The following is a 20881-nucleotide window of genomic DNA, read 5'->3' as shown; positions in this document are numbered from 1 at the left end:
TTGTCATAATTAATTTTTATTATACTATTAATATTATATTATAAAATTTATTATGATATAGTTTTTGTTTTAAAAATTATATAACCTTTTTATTTCTTTTGTTTTTTTCCCTCAGAGTGCAACAATGCTAATTACTACAGACAAAAATGAAGCTAGTGCTATCTACCAATTGATGGGGATCTATGTTGTTGGCTTTGTAAGCGCTCTTGCTGCAGCCATTACATACTTTCTCTACACAAGGCTCTTCCAAAAACCAACATCATTACAACACTTTTCATTCATGTGCATAAGTGGGGCTTTCCACTGGATTCCTTTCACTATTATTGCTTATGCCACCATGCTTTCTGAATTCCCATCAAGTGCCATTGTATTCACCATTTCACTGGCATGTGCTTACTTGCTTCATGGTCTCATTCTCAGCATTCTCACATGCTTCTTCATTCGTCTTCTTCATGGTCAAAAGCAAAACCACTTTAAAACATGGCTTCGAAATCAATTGAGTCTTTCCTGCCACCTTAGATTTGCAAAACTCCTCACAGGAACAGAAGCTTTTTGTGTATATTTGCGCCTCTTAGGTGCAAAAATTGGCAAGCATTGTTCTATAAGAGCCATCAACCCAGTTTCAAACCCAGAGCTCATGGCAATTGGTAATGGTGTTCATCTTGGTGATTTTAGCAGAATAATCACCGGTTTCCATTACTCAAACGGATACACTTGTGGAAAAATAGAGGTTCAAGACAACTCAGTTGTTGGAAGTCAAAGCATTATTCTCCCTGGTTCTCATGTTGAAAAGAATGTCATTCTAGGAGCACTTTCAATTGCTCCAATGAATTCCATACTCCATGAAGGTAGCATGTACATTGGATCTCAAACAAGGGTTATTACCAAAAAACCCACAAGTGGTTTAGATGAACGAATAGAAGAGATGGACATGGCTTACAAGAAAGTAGTAAGTAACTTGTCTGCAAATTTAGCCACCACAACCATGAATGCTAAGGCAAGATATTTCCACAGAATTGGAGTTAGTGGAAAAGGGTACCTAAAAATGTATGACAAAATTGATGGAATTCCAATGCACAAGATTTTCCACCCTGGAAAGAGCTACCCTATCTTGATCCGACATAGCAATAGCTTGAGTGCTGATGATGATGCAAGAATTGATGCACGTGGTGCATCTCTGAAGATACTCTCTGATGAACCTGCTTCTAACAATGCTCTCTTTGATCTTACATTGAAGACAGGCAAGGCATTTTATGCAAGAACTTTGGCTGATTTTGCAAGTTGGTTTGTGTGTGGACTTGCTGCAAGAGAGGAACTAGTTAAGAAATTCCCACATCTTCGTGAAGCAGTGTGGAATTCTCTTAGAAATGCTAACTCATATGCTGAATTGCATTACTACTCCAACATTTGCAGGCTCTTGCGCTTCAATGATGGACAAGAAATGTATGTGAAGTTCAAGTTAAGACCCTATGACAAAAGCATTGGTGAGAACACAGGTATGGTTAAGCCAATTGGGATTCTTCCACCAGAAACAGGTGCTATTCCAAGGGATGAAAATGATAAACGCCCTCTTCTTTTCCTTGCGGATGATTTCAAGAACCGCGTGAGTTCACCAGGTGGAGTTCATTATGTTTTCCAAATCCAAGTTCGACCGGTGCCGGATGATGAAGCCACACGTGATGTTGCTTTGGATTGCACAAGACCATGGGACGAAAATGACTTCCCTTACATTGATGTTGGAGAGATCAATATCACTGAGAATCTTTCTAAGGAAGAATCAGACATGTGTGAGTTCAATCCTTATCTCAAAAGCCATGAGTTAGATGTTATTCCTGCTACTTCTAACTCTCAAAGTGCTTCAATGGATCATGGTCGTTCATTGATCTATGAGATTTGCCAGTATGTTCGCAACAAGCGACCGCTCCCAGAATCTTGGAGGAACCTTATTGAGCAATCCGTGGTTAAGGTTGACTTATCATGTTGTCCAATGGCGGCAGCAGCATCATTGCCTAAAAAGCAGCCACAAAAAGTAACATTGACAAGAACTTGGTATCAAACTTTCTCAGCACTCTTCATTCAACCTTTTCTTCAAACAGTTTTACCTCATGCTGTGATTGGTTTATCTATTTATGCTCCCTTGTGTTGTATTGTATACTTAAAGAATGCCAATGGATTCCCACTGCATTGGATGCTTCCAATATTTTGGATTCTCTCAGGTGTTATGGCTGCATTGGCTTGTGTTATAGCCAAATGGATTCTTGTTGGAAGAAGGAAAGTTGGTGAAACAATACCTCTATGGAGCATAAGGATCATCATGGATAGCACATGGCAAGCCATAAGAACATTGATTGGAGATTATTTCATGGACATGACAAGTGGTTCATTTTTATTTATGGTTTGGATGAAGATGATGGGTGCAAGCATTGACATAATGGATGATGGTGCTTATATAGATAGTAGCATGGGATCTTTGTTGAACCCTGAAATGGTAAAGATTGAGGGAGGGGGTTGTGTGGGAAGAGAAGCATTGCTATTTGGACACATATATGAAGGTGATGAAGGTGGAATAGTAAAGTTCGGAGAAATTAAGATTGGTGAAGATGGGTTTGTTGGGAGTAGAGCTGTGGTTATGCCTGGTGTTCATGTGGAGAATGAGGGAAACCTAAGTGCCTTAACACTTGCCATGAAAGGTGAAATCATTAGGTCAAGATAAACACACGTAATCATGGTTTTGAATTGCGGTTGTTGTTCTAGTTGTCGTTGCATGCATTGTGAAACTATGAAAAAATTTACTTCAACAGTTTAAAATAAGGGTGAATTCTATTATGGATTATGCTACCTAACTAATAATTTTTTTTAACATCATGAACAACTATTAAATAAATAAAAATATACTACACTTTTAAATTATTCACCTAAATTTTAATATTAAAATAATTATCTATATACTTAATGAAATGAACATCTGATATATCTATTATTTACATTATTTAATATTTTTATGTCTACCTATTTTAAAATTATATATTAATTTTTTTTATCTTTTTTAAAGTTAAACATTATTTTTAGACACCATAATGATTACCTAAAATAATAATTGAAAGAATATAGGAATGCACGTGTATTTTCATGATGTAATATTTGTTGTGATATCATTAAAAAAGCTTGACAATGATAAACTTTTTATTGATGTAACAACATATAAAACGAAATAATGGATCAGTATTTATGTATACCCCAAAATTACTATTGAAGTTTATGCATTTTACGGTTTGCTGAAGACTACTGTATAAACTAATACTGATATATTAATCAATAAATTAAAATATACTTTTTATTCTTGAAATTAAAAAAAATAAATCAAAAAATTATTTGTTTAACGCAATAAAAATAACGGTAAAAATTGTTTTTATAAACGATAAAAAAATATTACTTTTATCCAATAAAAAAGACAGTTTATAACTGCCATTTTAAATAATATGAAACGTCATTTTAATCTGGTTAAACGATAGTTTTAAATGTCATTTTAACAAATAAAAATATCACTATCAAGATAAAAATGACGGTTCAAAAACGTCATTTTAATCAATTAAAAATGTCATTTTAACCCAATAAAAAACGACGATTTCAAATGCCATTTTAACTAATCAAAATGTCATTCTGTCAGGATAAAAATTGTGATTCATAAACGCCGTTTTAACTAACTAAAAACGCCATTTTCACCCTGAAAATAAGACAATTTGAACTGCCGTTTTATTCTAAAAAATTGTGGCGATTTTCTGAAAATCGCTGTAATAACCAGAATGACACCCAAAATTACATATGTTTTTGAAACTACTGTTTCTAATAATAATAACGGTTCAAACCATCGTAACTACTCAAAAACTGCCGTTTTTACCTAATTTTTGTGTATTGATATTACCTTTTTTCTGGAGCCCCTCTATCTTTTTTAAAATCAAGTGATGATTAAAATACAAACTAGAAGAAAAATTCAAATATTTTCTACCTCTCTTTATGTAGTGTTTCACTTTAAATAACTATTTTTTTTAAGGGATAATATTCAAATGACAAATAAAATAGTAAAAAGATTTATATAGATTATGAAAACTAATATCATTTTTATAGTACAATCGCATAATTTTAAAAGGTATAAAATGAGATAGTAAAGTATATTTTAATTAATGTGTACATATAATAAAGCAAATTTGAAATTTATGCAGTATCAATCTAATGTGAAAAGTAATGACAATCTTCTATTTCAAAATATTATATTAAATTACGATGTAAATATTTTTTATTTACTAAAATTATACATAAAAATAAAGAAGGCTTTGAATATAATTTTTTTATCCCTACTTTAAATTTATATAAGAGTATTTACTCATTTTGGTCCCCAACAAATTTTGGACCAGATACTTCAGTTCTCAACTAAAATTAATTACTCGATTGATTCCTAACAATTAATTCCGTCAGTCATTTGAGTTCTTTGCTCCATCAATTCTAACAGAAAATAAAATGGTCTCAGACAACTTTAACGGAAGACGAAATGGTCCCTGCCCCCTCTATTCGAAAACTCGTCTGGTTTCTCTTGAACTAACATACTATGCAACTCATGCACATTCCATTTATCCTTCATAGTATTATAGTTCATTGGAAAGGACCATACTCAGATGGTAATGAGTTTAAAATAAACTGCACAAGAAAATTTTCATTCACTTCCATTCCCAATAACTTAAGTCTTACTGTATTATTTGTCATTTCAATGACATGCTCATGCATAGTACGAGAACCATCAAATTTTATGGTGGTCAAAATACCCATTAACGTCCCAACAAGAGACTTATCAGTAGTTTGGGAGCGCTCTTCCACAAGTTTCATAAATTCTTAAGCATTATTAGATTTGGGAAGATCTGACTTGATGCTGTTTGCTATGCTCATCCGCATAAACATAAGATTAAGTCTGTTTGACCTTTCCCAAGGTTTATAATGAGCTTTTTCTTCATTGCTACTAAGAACAGTAATAGCAGCAGGTTTCTGAACTTGAAGTGCCAAATCAAGATCTAAGACACTAAGATGAAATTGGACTTGTTCAGACCAATCAGAAAAATTCAGCCCATTAAACATTGGAACAGACATAGCATGCGAATGCAATGCGACAGGAAGAATTGCTACAATTATCACATACTTAATATTAATACTTTGAGTCATAAGATAACATATTATTCATATTCAAAGAGCATTCATAGAAACATTCAAAGTATATTAATATTCTTCTTTGAGTGATATATCAATATACAATAACACAATGATACTAATAAATTTAATTTTATTTAGTAAAGATACATGCACCAATTAAAAATATTTAATATCTTTAGATATTTAAGGATCCCGCTAGGACGATAATAAACATCTTCCCAAAAGCTTAATATCATGTCATGATACCACTTATCCCAAAAGTTTCAACTGATGGAAAAAAGTAACACTAATGATTATATCTCTAATACTCCTTAAACCTCCATTGTACACATTATATAAATATTTCATTGGCTCCTCGTACTTTTCTGATATTTAAATACTAATAACAGTGCATATATGCTAATAATCATATTCATTAATTATAAGATCAACTAATCAATATTTGAGTGATCCTTAAATATCTCATAACAATAAATTTCAATTAATATATAAATAATTATTATTTAGTATCTTTTTTTATATGTAATTGATACAAAATAATAAATATGGAATTAACTAAAATTTTTAGATTTAACCACTTTAATAATTAACAAATCTCAAAATTTCAGTATAAAATTTCTTTTATTGTTCCCAAAAACTAAGCAAGTTAAAGGAATAGAATAATTTCAGTACACGAGTAACACAGCACACGAGTAACACATAGCCTTTGATTCTTACAGTGTCAATATATGATTTTAAAAAACAAAATCAATTATTCCTAATTGTCAATTATCTATGCGAATAGGATAAACAATCATGATAGCTTAGCGTAATTTCACGAAACATTTAAGCCATGCTATGATCATTTAATTCATATAACATTTATCATATATACTGCAAATATTGTAATACATTACAATTATATATATCTTGCAATAAACAATCATGCACGACAACATATAAACTAAAAATATAGTTAACGAATTTGTACAACTACAAATTTCATGCCATATCAATTTTGCAGTAAAAATTTTATTTTTATGGATAATTGCAAATTTTATAACCTAAAGTTTTGATATTATATGTTAGATTTAATATAATTTTTAATATACATTATAAAATTATCATTCACATGAAAGATCTTGAAATTTATGACTATCACAAATAAAATGAGAAGAATTATTAATCTTGATCTGTAAGAACCGAAGTTTTTCAGGTAAAACCATTTTAATAAAATAATTTTAGTATCTAAAATAGATTCAAAATTTAAAAATTTTAATTTGAAAATATAAAGGTGAAATTTGGCTTCAATGAATTTTAATGAGTTGGAAAATATATATTTTTCGAAAAGTTTCTGTAAAAATGCATACTGACGCTTAAGCCGGCAGAACCGGCTCTAGTCTGTCTAACACCGCATATTTTGGAAAAATTGATTTATTGTTTTGAAAAGGTAAAAATAATTTGGAGTTGAAAACCAGGCACTAACCTTAAAGGTTTTGGCCCAAAGTGGGCCAAACGAACCTAAAACGCTAACGGATTGGACCGGGTCCAAGGTCCAACATATATATAGGAGTTAATGAGCAACTCAGCCCATTTTTCACCCTCCACAAAGAGAGCCACACGGATTGAGAGAGAGGAGGTGGTGGTACTATTCACATCCACCTTTCGGGAACCATAACTTGAGCTACGGAGCTCCGATTGATGAGCCGTTTGCGGCCACGCAAAGCTCTCGTCGAGCTCTTCGATTCTATAAGCAAATCTGATAAGAAATCACGTCTCAATCTCCAGTTTCTAGCCCTAGAGTTCTGCATTTTTGGGGTTATGATTTTGAGTAGATTTTGTGATTTTGCTTATTTAGGTGATCTCTAGTAGTAGATAATTGTTGGATTTTATCTTTAATCTTGTTGGTTAAGGTAAGGTTTCACTAAACTCTTGTGTTTAATTGTTTTGTGTACCTTAGATTTTGATTTTGATATATATATATATATATATGATGTTAGTTGAGCTTTGGTGGCTAGTTGGTGAGTTGAAAGCTTGTTGGACTCTAATCTTGGTGCGCTGTGCATTTTGGGGAGCGGCCAAGGTATGGTTTCGTTCTCCTCTATATAATATGTAATATCAATGGACACTTAGGCTAGTTGACCTTAAGATAAGATTGAATTATGTATGTGCCATGTGAACTGTGATGAAGATTTTATGAGTTTGGTATGTTAGAGTTTGATTATGATGTTGATGAGAAAATTGATAATTGGTGTTGTTGAAGTGGATTAATTGATATTGTAGTGGTGTTGTGTGCGTGGAGGGAATTGGAATAATAATGATAACGATTATATGATTTGATGATGATCGTTGGCATTTTAATGATTATGAAGGTTGATGATGAATGTGAGATTCGTTGTTGTTGATGAGGGTTTGTTGATATGGTTGATGATTAATTAATGATGATTAATGAGAATGTTATGGGTGAACGAGTAGAGTTATGAGTCTTTATGATGATTTTGGATGTGGTTGAATAAAGATTATGATGTGTGATGATATATAATGATGATGATTTTGGTGTTTTGAATCTTGTGATTGGTGTTGATATTAAATGGAGGTTGAGGAATTTGGATGTGGTTTTAGGTGGAATTTAGAGTCGGAGTGAGGATAGTATTAAATGGTTTAATGACTGAGAAAGTGGTGTGATTGATAAAATGGTTGGGTGTTATTGGTATGAATGTTGGGTTGTTTTGGTATAGTTAAGAATGGGTGTGAGTTGGTCTTGATTTGAGAGTTGTGGAAAAATGAGGTTTTGAGATTTTGGTAAAACTTAGTTTTTAGTGAATTTTGACGGATCATAACTTGTACCTCAGTTTTCCAAATTTGTTGAAATTTGTTTATAATTGAAGTTCATTGAAAACTCTTCAAATTGATATAAAGTTTGTAAAATTTAGATTTTTGTAGAGGAAGTTATGATCATTCAAAGTTTGGTGTCAAAATCTGAAATTCTGCAAAGTTGCAGAATTTTGTGATTTCTGATATGTGCACACGCACAACTCTGTAAACTTTTAAACATGTGCGCACGCACAGCCTTGTGCGTACGCACAAGTGGGGAAAGGCCTGCTGGTGAGAGCGCTAGCACGACCTGTGCGCGTACATATCCAATGAAGTTTTACAACCTGTGCACACGCACAACCCTGTGCGCACGCACACGTTGGGAATGTTAGTCTGTTGGGGGCGCTAGCACGCCTTGTGCGAGTGAACAAAATTGTGAAAATCGGTACCTGTGCGTACGCACACCCCTATGCGTACGCACACTTTTTAAAAATCCTTTTGGGCATGTGCACGCACACGCCCTGTTTCTCAAACTTAAACTTTGTTTTCAACTATTTCACATTCCCAACAAGCTTGTAAGCTTTTGTGACACCATTTTAAGACTCTTTGGCTTATTTTTGGGTACCAAAACATGGAAAAGGTCCTAGGAGATTTAATTTGGGTATTACCTTGAAAAGTTAGAGAACGGAGGTTTAGGTTTCTGGTGTATTGAGAATGAGTTTGGTTGAGAGAGAAGGAAGAGTAGTGAACTTGGTGATTACTGACAACGAATTGAGAAACTGAGGAACTAATGAGTTCGGAATGAAAATTATGAATGGTTATGGTTGATGAAATGGGTATGAGTGGAAGTGTGCTATGAGGAGTGGCCTCTGAGATTGAATACGTGATTATGATATGCATTGTTATCCGTCATAGGGGTTGTGGCAGTCTCCCGCCTACGTTCGGATGTGAGGCTTGAAGCTGAGCTTCTCACTCATATTGATTGCTCGAGAGGACGGTGGTAGGGCACTCTCCCTCAGAACATTTCACTCTGAAAGGAGAAGGTGGTAGGGCACTCATCCCTCGGAATTATTCCTCCTGAGTATGGGTTTCTCTCTAGTTGCAAGGTGGTAGGGCACTAACCCACAGAATGATGCGGCATCCAGAGGAAGGTGGTAGGGCACTCTCCCTCGGAATGTTTCCCTCTGAAAGGAGAAGGTGGTAGGGCACTTATCCCTCAGAATTGTTCCTCCTGAGTATGCGCAACAGAGAGACTAATCTGGGAGTTGCCGTCCAGATTTTCTGTCGGGTTTGGCACAATAACCGACATGTGAAATCACAGCCAATAGGATAGACATTTATCATATGCATCTTCTATATGTTTGCCTGCTTTGATTACTTGAGTTTGCTTAATTGTATAATATGCCTACTTGCTTATTGATCGAATTACTTGTTATATATATGACTACTACTTGTGTTTTCTTTGCTTGCATTATCTGTGTTTGTCTGGTGATGAGGAGGTTAGGTAGGCGATGGTGATGGGATCGCACGGATGGTAGGTTGGTGAAGGCTGTGGGACAGCGGTGACTAGTTGTAGTTAGAAATCCCCTAAGATTAGATACCTTGTTTATTATTTACAGTTTAAGTTATTTATTTCGTTTAAGTTTGGATATCTGTTTGGTATGAAGCTCTAGGATTGCCTCTGGCATCCCGGGGTCTTACATCTTACATTACTGGGTACTGTTACCATACTGAGAATCTCTGGTTCTCATTCTATACGTTGTTGTTATTTTTCAGATGCAGGTCACAACCCACCTCAGTGAGTTGTTTGATGGTAGCAGAGCGGAGGATCTTATTCTATTTTGTGGTCATTTTGGTTATTTTGATTTGTACTCTCACTTTGGTTTTTACTTTGCCTAGAGGCTTACAGAGAGAGGAAAAACTTGTATAAGTTGTTTTAAATCTTCAGATTTATGTATTATCTGTATATTACTAGCCGGCTTAAACTCCGTGAGCCGTGGCTAGATTCTTATGCTATTACACTCTTATATTTTGTTATATTATATCTATATCTTGTGCATTAAGTTAGTAGCTTCGTAAGTACGTTTTGCACTTTTCAAATCCTATTTTTGAGCTTATTTTCTTCATCGGGCTTCTAGAATTATTATTCCTTCTATATATATTTAAGTATGAACTGTAGAATTGTCGTAACCCTTGATTAACCTTTGCTTTACGGCATGAGGTAAGGCTTGGGATAATTAGGGTGTTACATGATCCATGATGATAATAATATTATGAAGAATTCACTTTGTCTATCTCTTTGCCTTCTTAATTCTTTCTTCAATTAAGTTATTGATGGTGAATGAAGAAGAAAAACGAACTTTTTTTTTAAATATTGGGCTTCAATGTGTGTAATCAAAATAAATGACCCAATCCATATGTAATACGCCGTTGTGGGAAGCGCTGGAAAACGGTGCCAATTCGGCGATGCCGTTTTCTTGGAAAATGGCACTGACGTGTTGGTCAATTCGACACTGCCGAATTGTCTAGAGAGTCAACACGTGGCACTCTTTTTTTAACCCATTCACCCGTGACCCAACTGTTTTTTTACCTGTGAGCAACACTCCTTTCACGGTTTCACACTTTCACTCCTTATTTCTCCTTCTTCATATCAGAACTTCAAACCTTTCATTTTCACAACTTCAAAGCACCGAACACACACTCCAGCCAACATTATCTCCTAAGTTTATACACTCATTCCTGGGTACAATATTTACCTTGCAAAAAGGATAATACAACTAACATTGTACAATACAAGTAAGTAGTTTAGTTAACATTATTATTAGTTAATTATTCGAATAATTTTATAATATTGTATGCTGAAAATATATAATTTATTAATGCTATTTTCTAGTTGATTAATGTTATTTAGAGTAGTAGTTGCTAATTCTAAGTTACAATTGTTTAATAATCTTGTTAGTTAGTGTAATATTAATGTTAGTTGTTCGTGTATAGTTCTATATATTTTATAGTAGTTTATGTATTTTTTAAATTTTTATTTAAAAACCAGAATTATTAATAAAATTGTTAGCATATTTTGTTAGTAATTTTAGTTTTATTTTAAATATTTATTAAAAATAGAATTGTCGTTGTTGTTAATATATATGTTGTTTGATGGTAGCAGAGCGGAGGATCTTATTCTATTTTGTGGTCATTTTGGTTATTTTGATTTGTACTCTCACTTTGGTTTTTACTTTGCCTAGAGGCTTACAGAGAGAGGAAAAACTTGTATAAGTTGTTTTAAATCTTCAGATTTATGTATTATCTGTATATTACTAGCCGGCTTAAACTCCGTGAGCCGTGGCTAGATTCTTATGCTATTACACTCTTATATTTTGTTATATTATATCTATATCTTGTGCATTAAGTTAGTAGCTTCGTAAGTACGTTTTGCACTTTTCAAATCCTATTTTTGAGCTTATTTTCTTCATCGGGCTTCTAGAATTATTATTCCTTCTATATATATTTAAGTATGAACTGTAGAATTGTCGTAACCCTTGATTAACCTTTGCTTTACGGCATGAGGTAAGGCTTGGGATAATTAGGGTGTTACATGATCCATGATGATAATAATATTATGAAGAATTCACTTTGTCTATCTCTTTGCCTTCTTAATTCTTTCTTCAATTAAGTTATTGATGGTGAATGAAGAAGAAAAACGAACTTTTTTTTTAAATATTGGGCTTCAATGTGTGTAATCAAAATAAATGACCCAATCCATATGTAATACGCCGTTGTGGGAAGCGCTGGAAAACGGTGCCAATTCGGCGATGCCGTTTTCTTGGAAAATGGCACTGACGTGTTGGTCAATTCGACACTGCCGAATTGTCTAGAGAGTCAACACGTGGCACTCTTTTTTTAACCCATTCACCCGTGACCCAACTGTTTTTTTACCTGTGAGCAACACTCCTTTCACGGTTTCACACTTTCACTCCTTATTTCTCCTTCTTCATATCAGAACTTCAAACCTTTCATTTTCACAACTTCAAAGCACCGAACACACACTCCAGCCAACATTATCTCCTAAGTTTATACACTCATTCCTGGGTACAATATTTACCTTGCAAAAAGGATAATACAACTAACATTGTACAATACAAGTAAGTAGTTTAGTTAACATTATTATTAGTTAATTATTCGAATAATTTTATAATATTGTATGCTGAAAATATATAATTTATTAATGCTATTTTCTAGTTGATTAATGTTATTTAGAGTAGTAGTTGCTAATTCTAAGTTACAATTGTTTAATAATCTTGTTAGTTAGTGTAATATTAATGTTAGTTGTTCGTGTATAGTTCTATATATTTTATAGTAGTTTATGTATTTTTTAAATTTTTATTTAAAAACCAGAATTATTAATAAAATTGTTAGCATATTTTGTTAGTAATTTTAGTTTTATTTTAAATATTTATTAAAAATAGAATTGTTGTTGTTGTTAATATATATTTTTAATAATTTTAATTTTACTTTAATTTTTTTATTAAGTTTTTAAAGAAAAAGACTTATTATTTTTAGTGGGTCAATGATTTATTCTCTACTCAAGACCATACACCAGTTGCCTAAGAGGCACGATATGAGAATTTTTCAGCTGTTCAAATTGTTCCTGGTCGTTTGTCTTTAGCTTTGAGGCATCAGCCGCAGTCGTTTTCGGAACATTCTATGCCACAACATTCTGTTGATTCGATTAGGAGTGTCCATAGAGGAATTGGATGTCGCCAATCCCCAAGAGGTATTCGTATGCCCGAGGATGTCGAGGAGGAAGACGATGAGCCTAGTGTAGGTGGGGATGAGGTTAATGAACCTGGTGCAGGTGAGGATGAGGTTGATGAGCCTAGTGCGGGTGAGGATGAGGTTGACGAGCCTGGTGCGGGTAAGTTATTTACTAGTATTGTCGTCTAAGTAAAATTGTATTTCGTATTGTTCTATGTTGTGTAGGACTATTCTTATTTATTATAGTTATCATGCAGGTGCAACAGATGACAGCTCCAATCAAGCGGTTCGTGGCAAGGGCTACAATCTTAGGGTTGACCCGATTCGTAAAAGTCAAAATAAATGGAGTCCTTCAGAGATCAAGCTAAGAAAAGGCTCAAAAGAGGATGTTCCAAGGTGGCTCAAAACATGAAGAAAAATATCTTTAAATGAGTTATTATGCAGTTTAGTTAGTAGATTTGTACAATATAAGTTTGTACGAGTTGTGTTGTTTTCATAGATGACTTTCTATTATTCTCAGACCTGTTTTCAATGTGACCTTTGAAATTAATTCTAGAAAAGTTACAATAACATGATTTAACACTTGATACAACACTAAACAAAAGGATGAAGAATACAACTAACACAATTAAAGCATTCGATACAACTGAGTTATTCCAGTACCCCTAATATGACAACTAAGGATTTGGAGCCGAGCCACTAGTATTAGATCCAGCACGGTGTGGGCATCTACTTCGGCTATGACCCTCACTTCCACAAAGTCTGCAACGCCTAGGACCATGCATGTCACGCATATCCATTTCATTTAAGAAGCGAGTTTTTTTAGGGCAACCTTTGGTTACTCGCTTGAGGTGGGGATTGGGTATTAGTCTTGGTCCTTGATGCATCGGCCATGTTGTTGGATTTCCTGGCGGCCTGAATTGAGTTCTGTATAACTTTCAGATCTCTTCCATCCTATATACCTCATGCACATATTGTTTCCAATCAAGGCGCTGGTTCGTACAACAAGCGAGGACATGGCGACAAGTAATTCGATCCACCTAAAACTCACCATAGTCACAATGACGATGACGAAGATTCATCGCAAACTCTATGCCGCTAGACATCTCACGCACCTCAAAGACCTCGTTCTGCTGGTCAAATAAGTTAACTTGGATGCTTCCCACTGCATGCTGATTTGACTGAATTTTCTTAGTTGCATATTCAGAGAATGCATGTCCTGCACTTATACGAGCCTCAACCTTAGACCTCTTCCTAGTGAACAACTCATTTAGCCTGTAAAAAGTTGCCTTAAAAAGGGATGTGTTTGGTAGATTGCGTGCCCTTTCCAAACTCCGTTAATGCACTCTACTAGGTTGGTGATCATGTGGCCCCAGCGATGTCCCTCATCATACGCCAAAGCATATTGCGACCGAGGGATATTGTCGAGCCAGAGCTTTTAAGCCTCACCCCGCTCACATAATCTTTGGTAACGCATGTTGAATTCATGCACCATTCTAGAATAGCCTACCACAAGAGAACAACATAACTCAGATAATAAACAATGTTGTTATTATCAACATCACCACATAATAATAAAAATATTGTAATTTATTCATCTATGTTGACGATCAGCTTCTGCATATGCGGTGCCTTAAACCTCCTCAAGAAGTTGGATGCTATGTGTATGATGCAAAACATGTGAATAGCTCTTGGATACTACCATGCTCCATTGCTACGAGCTATGGCTAAACTAATGGACTCATGTCGGTCAGAGATAAGACCAATACCATCTTGACTCACCACATGTGTTCGCAAATAGCTAAGAAAAAAGTGCCATGCATCGGTAGTCTCACCCTCAACTATGGCAAATATGAGAGGCATAATATTTTTATTGTCATCCTGTGATACTGCAATTAAAAGAGCTCCTTTATATTTTTCGCACAAGTGTGTGCCGTCTACTTGTACTAACGGTTTGCAGCTTCTGAATGCTTTAATGCAAGGATAGAAAGCCTAAAAGACTCACGTCAGAATCCGAATATCCTGCACCAACTCATCTCCTTGGTAGGCATATGCAGTTTCGTACTCAACGGCTGCTGATGGTTCTTTTGCTACCATTGCTTCAAACCATGTGGGCAAAGCTTCATAAGAATCTTTTCACCTGCCAAATATTTTTTCAATTGCCTTTTACTTAGCCAGCCATGCTTTGTGATAACTTATCGTATAATTAAACTTAGACTTTACCTCAGCAATTACAGATTTTATCTTTAAAGATGGGTCAGCTTCAACCAATGGCCTTATCATCTCTGCAATTGTCTCTGAGTCCAATTTAGCATGATCTTGGGAAATGGCAGCTTTGGTGCATGTGTGGCTACCATTGTATCTCCTTATAACCCAAGAATATTGTCTTTTGATAAGACTAACTCTGATGAGCTAATCACAGGATGCTCCGTATTGTACACATTTTGCAAAGAATGTCCTAGGCTTTGATTCGAATACCCTATAATCGACGCATCTACGAATGGTATACTCTTTAATTGCTGCAATCACAGCCTCTCTCAAGTTAAACTCCATTCCAATGATGAATTCACCGTCTGCAACAACGTACTAATAACAAAACTAATAAATGACTAAAATAATTAACTATATCTAAATTTCTAATTAACACGATTACTAAAATAATAATTAAAAATATGCTACCGCTAGTAATTACATGCATTGACATACTCAGGAAACTCTGGTGCATGTATGTCATCAACATTCAAAGTATGCATGAAAGATAGCTCTCCGGATGAATGCCGATCCACTAGTACATTTGCAACATCTGTCACATTTGTGTCATCCATTATATCGTCTTCATCTCCATCTTCAGTTGGACCAAGAATTTGGTAATTGCCTTCAAACTCTTCTTCACTTTCACTGTTATAACCTGTCTAGTCTATGTTAGGCCCCACTAAATCAGCCTCAACGATTTCTTCAAACTCAACATATAACTCAATAATTGAGACTTGTGTTCTAGTTTGATGGTAGGTCGAAAATATCTCTTGCATACTTGTTTCATCAGCCACATACATTATTTGAAATTGAACAAAACCACCAAATACCAATACAGGTTGTTTGTACAAAACATTTGTTACTCTCTTCAATACTTGGTGATCTATACTTTGACAAAGTACACTCTTAAGTGCTTCATATGTTATTCCAAGAGGAATAACAATAACACATGGATTCTCACATACAAAACTTACACCTTCATGTGTTTAAGATAAAATTTGACCATTATAGTATATTTTTTGGTTAAGTTTTTTTTTCGTCCCTAACGTCTTGGGTCAAAATCAAAATCGTCTCCGACCTTTTTTCCTTATTAAAATCATCCTCAACGTTACAAAACGTTATAAAATCATCCTTTTGTCCATAAATAATATTTTTCGGACAATTTTATCCTTTTACAAAAATAAAAAATATTAAAAATAATATTAAAAAACAAAAGAAACCCTCTCCAACCCTCCCGTATCTCTCACTCTCTTTCGGTCTTTCTCTTCTCTCCCTTTTCGCCACCCCACCACCGCTGCCCCACCTCCTTCTCCATCTTCTTCTCCCTCTCCATCACCACCTCTCTCTCTCTCTCTCTTTCTCTCTCTTCACCACCACCACCACCACCTCCACCACCATACCATCCACTACCCTTAACTCTAACACCACCAATCTTGCTAACTCTTCATCCATTAAAATCAACATCCGAATGGTTGAACAATATCACTCAATCGGTCTTCTGTAATCGGCGTCAATCACCCCCGCATCAACATCAATTGAATGCTCAACATAATACCCGAACAGAGAAACAAAACCCCCACAAAATCAGCACCAAAAACAAATTTAAAACCACAACCCAAACAAAAATGAAGAAATCCATAATTTAAAACAGAATTTTCATTGAAATCACCAGAGGCCGAAAAAAGAATGGGTGCAATGGTAAATTTGAAGTTTGATTCTACTATTTTTTTTTAATTCATTGAGGATAAAACATAAATTATCCATATCTAACACATCAATACAAGAAAAAAGGAGGTCTCCAACCCTCAAACTCTTTGCTCTTCTGAGAGCATCAACTTCTTTCAATAGATCGAATTCCAGACCCTTCTTCTTCAGCTCTTCCACGCACTTCCCCAAAAGAATCTTGTCTTCTTTCTCTCTCTGAAGCGCCTTCTCCATGTGACTCTCCACGTTGCTCTTGTACCTCACGGCCCAAACCAGGCCCAATGAGAACACGAAAGCGCACAGCAAAAGGATCCATCAGCGTTGGCACGCGGACGAAGAAGATTCAGATTCTGAGAAAGACACAGAGGAAGAGGATGTGAAGAGGAGCATGAGGGTCAGGGAGTGGAAGAGGAAGAAGAAGATGTGGAGCATTGTGATTTCTTTGCGAACCGAGTCGATTTGGGTTTCTTTCAGTGCGATTTGGCCATGGATGAGTTCTTCTTCTTTCAGCCATTGCGACGAATAGAAAAAATAAAATAAAACAGAATTTCATTTTCGATTTCTACTTCTCTAGCAGAGTAACTGTTTCAGTTTATCTTGAGAGAGAGGTACCTGGAGTGATCGTAACCGGCAAAGAGAGGAGAGGCCCTAGAAGGAAGAACAACGTTGTCGGATAGCTTTTTTACACAAAAAAGAGAAGCCATGGTGGTGGAAACGTTACCGCCTTGGTGGATCTTGAGGATCTTGGATCTCGGCGACGGTGGAGCTATTGGTGGCGTGGGAGTGGTTGGGCCATCGTGAGAACAAGGCGGCGGTGGAGTTGTTGATGGCGTGGGAATGGTATCTTGAGAACAAGGCGGTTGCAGAAATAAGGAGAGAGAGAGAGAGGGGTGAAAGATGATGGGGTTAGTGGTGGCCTGGTGGAGTTAGTGGTGAGAGTAGTGGAAGAGAATAATTTTTTTTCTTTTATTTTTATTTTTGTGAAAGGGTAAAATTGTTCAAAAAATATTGTTTATGGACAAAAGAATGATTTTATAATGTTTTGTGACATTGTGGATGATTTTAATAAGAAAATTGGGTCAGAGACGATTTTGATTTTAACCTAAGACGTTAGGAACGAAAAAAGTACTTAACCCTATATTTTTAAACTAACATAATCCTCCATTCTATACACTCAAACAATTTTATTCTCACTCAAAATACAAAACTCAGAAAATAAACAAACACATAACTAAAGGCAAGAAGAATATCCTACTATACCATCGCTAAACCACTAAATCCATCTAATGCAGTAAGCATCCCCTTTTCCTCCTTTTATAGTTGGTTTAATAATTTTTTAATATACATGATACAAAACGGTACTAACGTATTTAGAATATGGCGCTACCATTTTATTTTTCCTGACAAAACGGCAACTACGTTCTACACTTTTTGCTATTTTTAATTTTTTATATATATGCCGAATTAACTTTGAACAAAATATTTTTTTTTTTATTTTTCAAAATGTAAATCGGCATTGCCGAAATCATTTTTTAATGAATTAAAAAAATTTTAAAATAACAATACAGCAATGCCGAATTGAACTTTAATAAATGGGATAAATACTTTTTTTTATCCACAAGCTATGGAGTCAAAATCAAAATCGTCTCCGACTTTTTTTTTTTTTATTAAAATCATCTCCAACGTTACAAAACGTTATAAAATCGTCATTTTCTACTTCAATTTTATTTGTTTTACCAAATTATCCTTATTAAATAATAAAAAAATTAAAAAATTAAAACAAAACCTAACCCAACCCCCCCAACTCCGTAACCCTCACCCCACTCTCTCACCGTAAACCCCCCACCCATCACTCCTTCACTTCCTTCTTCATCATCACTAACCCAGTAACCCCCAATTCCCTTTTTCATCATCAAACCTCTTACCCCCTTCTTCAAAAACCATAAGGAAAAAAGAAAAAGAAAGAGAGAAAATAAAGCATATACAGTTGAACCAAATTAACTAACAGAACCAGTGTCATTGATAATAATGTAACCAAAAAATAATTAGAAATAGTCTAATTGTTCCTATAATTAATATATCAAAATTGTCTAAACTACATTAAAACCAAAATCTTCATCTTGAAGGCATCTCTGAAACGATCAAAATCAATTATGATGAAGCTGCAGACCAAGCAAGATTATCAGCATTAGTGCTGTTCCCCAAACAACTTGAACAAAATTGGTTCAAGATTTGATGAATTTGAATCAGCATAAAGATTTTGTAGGAAGAATGAAGAACAGAATCAGAAGCACCTCCTCACTCTCCCTTTCCTCACCACCATCACCACTGCCACCATAGCCAAATCATCATCATACAATTACTATAATCAGAATCAGTATCACCAATAATAAATTAACAACAACAATTCTAAAGGGTGAATCAACAATGGTGAAGCGACAACAAAAACAAAAATAGAAGCAGAAGTAGAAACAGAAGGCAGAAAGCAGAAAGCAAAAGCAAAAGCAGAGGCAACGGCGGAGGGTCCAGAGGGTCGGGAGCTGGACGGCAGCGACAGTGCCTCCATACAAACTTGGACGGCCGGTGGCTGGGTGTGGGTGGGGGTGGGGTTTTATTTTTTTAATATTATTTTTAATTTTTATTAATAGTTAAGGGTAATTTGATCCAAAAAAATAGAAAAGGACGATTTTATAACGTTTTGTAACGTTGAGGATGATTTTAATAACAAAAAAAAATTAAGGACGGAATTGATTTTGACCCCAAACCTTGGGGACGAAAAAAGTACTTATCCCTTAATAAATTTCAGTTTTCAAAACCCACGTACATGTATAACATGATAATCACAAAATAATATGGAAAAACACACAAAGTCTTCCGATAACAAAAAAATTGAGCCAAGAAAATTTTCATAGGTAGGAAGAGAAGACTGAATTCTAATTTTTTTTTCATAAAAACTAACTTCCATCAAATTGGTTACATTTCAAAATAATTATGTAACTTCCTTTATTTATTATTTTAATTAAATATTTTATTAAACCAATAAAATAAGACACATCACATACATGAGATATCATATAATAATATAATTTCTTATAGCACCTACCTCAACATGTCATGGACCACATATTTTCCAAATCTATGTGACTGGTAACATCCACCTCCTCCGCACTTCACCCACCGAAAGCATCCACCTCCACGTCTTCGATAACAGCATCACCTCCAACGCCGACAACGTCCACCACATCTTCAAGACTAAGTTTCACAACTATCCCAAGGATACGCCTTTCTTCACTCTCCGGCAAACAATATAGTAGATTGTTGGACATTAGAACATCATGTGAAGATTTTTCTTTGACATCATATGCAAATTCTCATTTAGAATGGACCCCAAGTGCTTCATTCCTTCTCTTTTGGAGTCCATGATGGTAGACAGCTTCAACTTCGCATCCAAGCTATCAGTACAGCAAGCAATGTCGCCGTCGCCGCTCATGAAAACTGGAGCAATTACTGAACATTGGTTCGAAGAAGAAGTTGAAGGAAGCGATCAGAGTGGTAAACAATATGGCCATGGAGATGATAGGGTAGAAGAGGAGGGAGATGACAACGATGACGACAAGTCTTAACAAATCGGACTTGCTGTCTAGATTCATGGATCCATTAAAGACGACAAGTACTTGAAAAACATAGTCATTGGTTTTCTGAGTATGAATTGATTAAGAACAAGTTGAGGATTTTTCTTTTTGTGAACATTGAAGTTGTAGAGTGTGTATTGTGTAGTTTGAAGTTGCAGTGTTAGATTATTAGAGTTATGTAAGATATGATGGAAATTGGGGAAGAACAGTGTCGTTTCTGAATAGAGGGAGTCATAGATCGTTTTGTCCTCCGTTAGAGTTATCAGGGATCATTTTGTCCTCTATTAGAGTTGACGGAACAAAAAATTTAAATAACAACAAAATTAATTGTTAAGAATTAATAAAGTAATTAATTTTAATTAAAAACTAAAGTGTTTGATCCGAAATTTTTTGAAGACCAAAATAAATAAATACTCTGTATATAACTAACTTTAATTTGAGCCATTCAACTAATTGGTTAAACTATTGATTTAGCAACCCAGTTCCTTCACTAGTTTGATTATATCTAAAGCTATAAGAAATAAAATTGGAACAAAGTAATGAATATAAGA

At 34.8% G+C, this 20881-nt stretch overlaps 2 protein-coding genes and 1 pseudogene across 4 annotated transcripts in view; 2 read left to right on the top strand and 1 right to left on the bottom strand.

Annotated features, from left to right (window-relative positions):
• LOC107632742 overlaps positions 1 to 2824 on the top strand; it is a 5173-nt gene extending 2349 nt beyond the window's left edge. Inside the window, exon 2 of the mRNA XM_021118475.1 lies at positions 116 to 2824. Coding sequence (XP_020974134.1) covers positions 116 to 2713 — 2598 coding nt within the window. The 3' untranslated portion in view covers positions 2714 to 2824. The remainder of the gene's footprint in view (positions 1 to 115) is intronic.
• Positions 11983 to 13302, top strand: LOC110269604. Of its 3 annotated transcripts, none has more exons than XM_021117545.1 (3): positions 11983 to 12128; positions 12653 to 12901; positions 12999 to 13302. In XM_021117545.1, the coding sequence occupies exons 2-3, from the start codon at positions 12691 to 12693 to the stop codon at positions 13151 to 13153; spliced, it is 366 nt and encodes a 121-aa protein (XP_020973204.1). In that variant the 5' UTR covers positions 11983 to 12128; positions 12653 to 12690; the 3' UTR covers positions 13154 to 13302. The 3 variants fall into 3 exon arrangements, with proteins under 3 accessions (XP_020973204.1, XP_020973203.1, XP_020973205.1); XM_021117544.1 differs by having other exon boundaries at positions 12620 to 12901; XM_021117546.1 differs by lacking the exon at positions 11983 to 12128 and having other exon boundaries at positions 12493 to 12901.
• Positions 16645 to 20024, bottom strand: LOC110269415 (annotated as a pseudogene).

The sequence above is a fragment of the Arachis ipaensis genome, chromosome B03 (genome assembly GCF_000816755.2).
Source record: "Arachis ipaensis cultivar K30076 chromosome B03, Araip1.1, whole genome shotgun sequence".
Classification (NCBI taxonomy): domain Eukaryota; kingdom Viridiplantae; phylum Streptophyta; class Magnoliopsida; order Fabales; family Fabaceae; genus Arachis; species Arachis ipaensis.
Note: the sequence above shows the minus strand (reverse complement) of the source record. Positions and strands in the feature narration are given on the sequence as shown.

What these genes read in the sequence shown, in the direction of transcription:
- LOC110269604 (XM_021117545.1), top strand. Translation starts at nt 12,691, where the DNA reads ATGCCACAACATTCTGTTGATTCGATTAGGAGTGTCCATAGAGGAATT. An exon ending in GGTTGACGAGCCTGGTGCGG is followed by an intron (nt 12,902 to 12,998) that starts GTAAGTTATTTA and finishes GTTATCATGCAG; the next exon opens with GTGCAACAGATGACAGCTCC.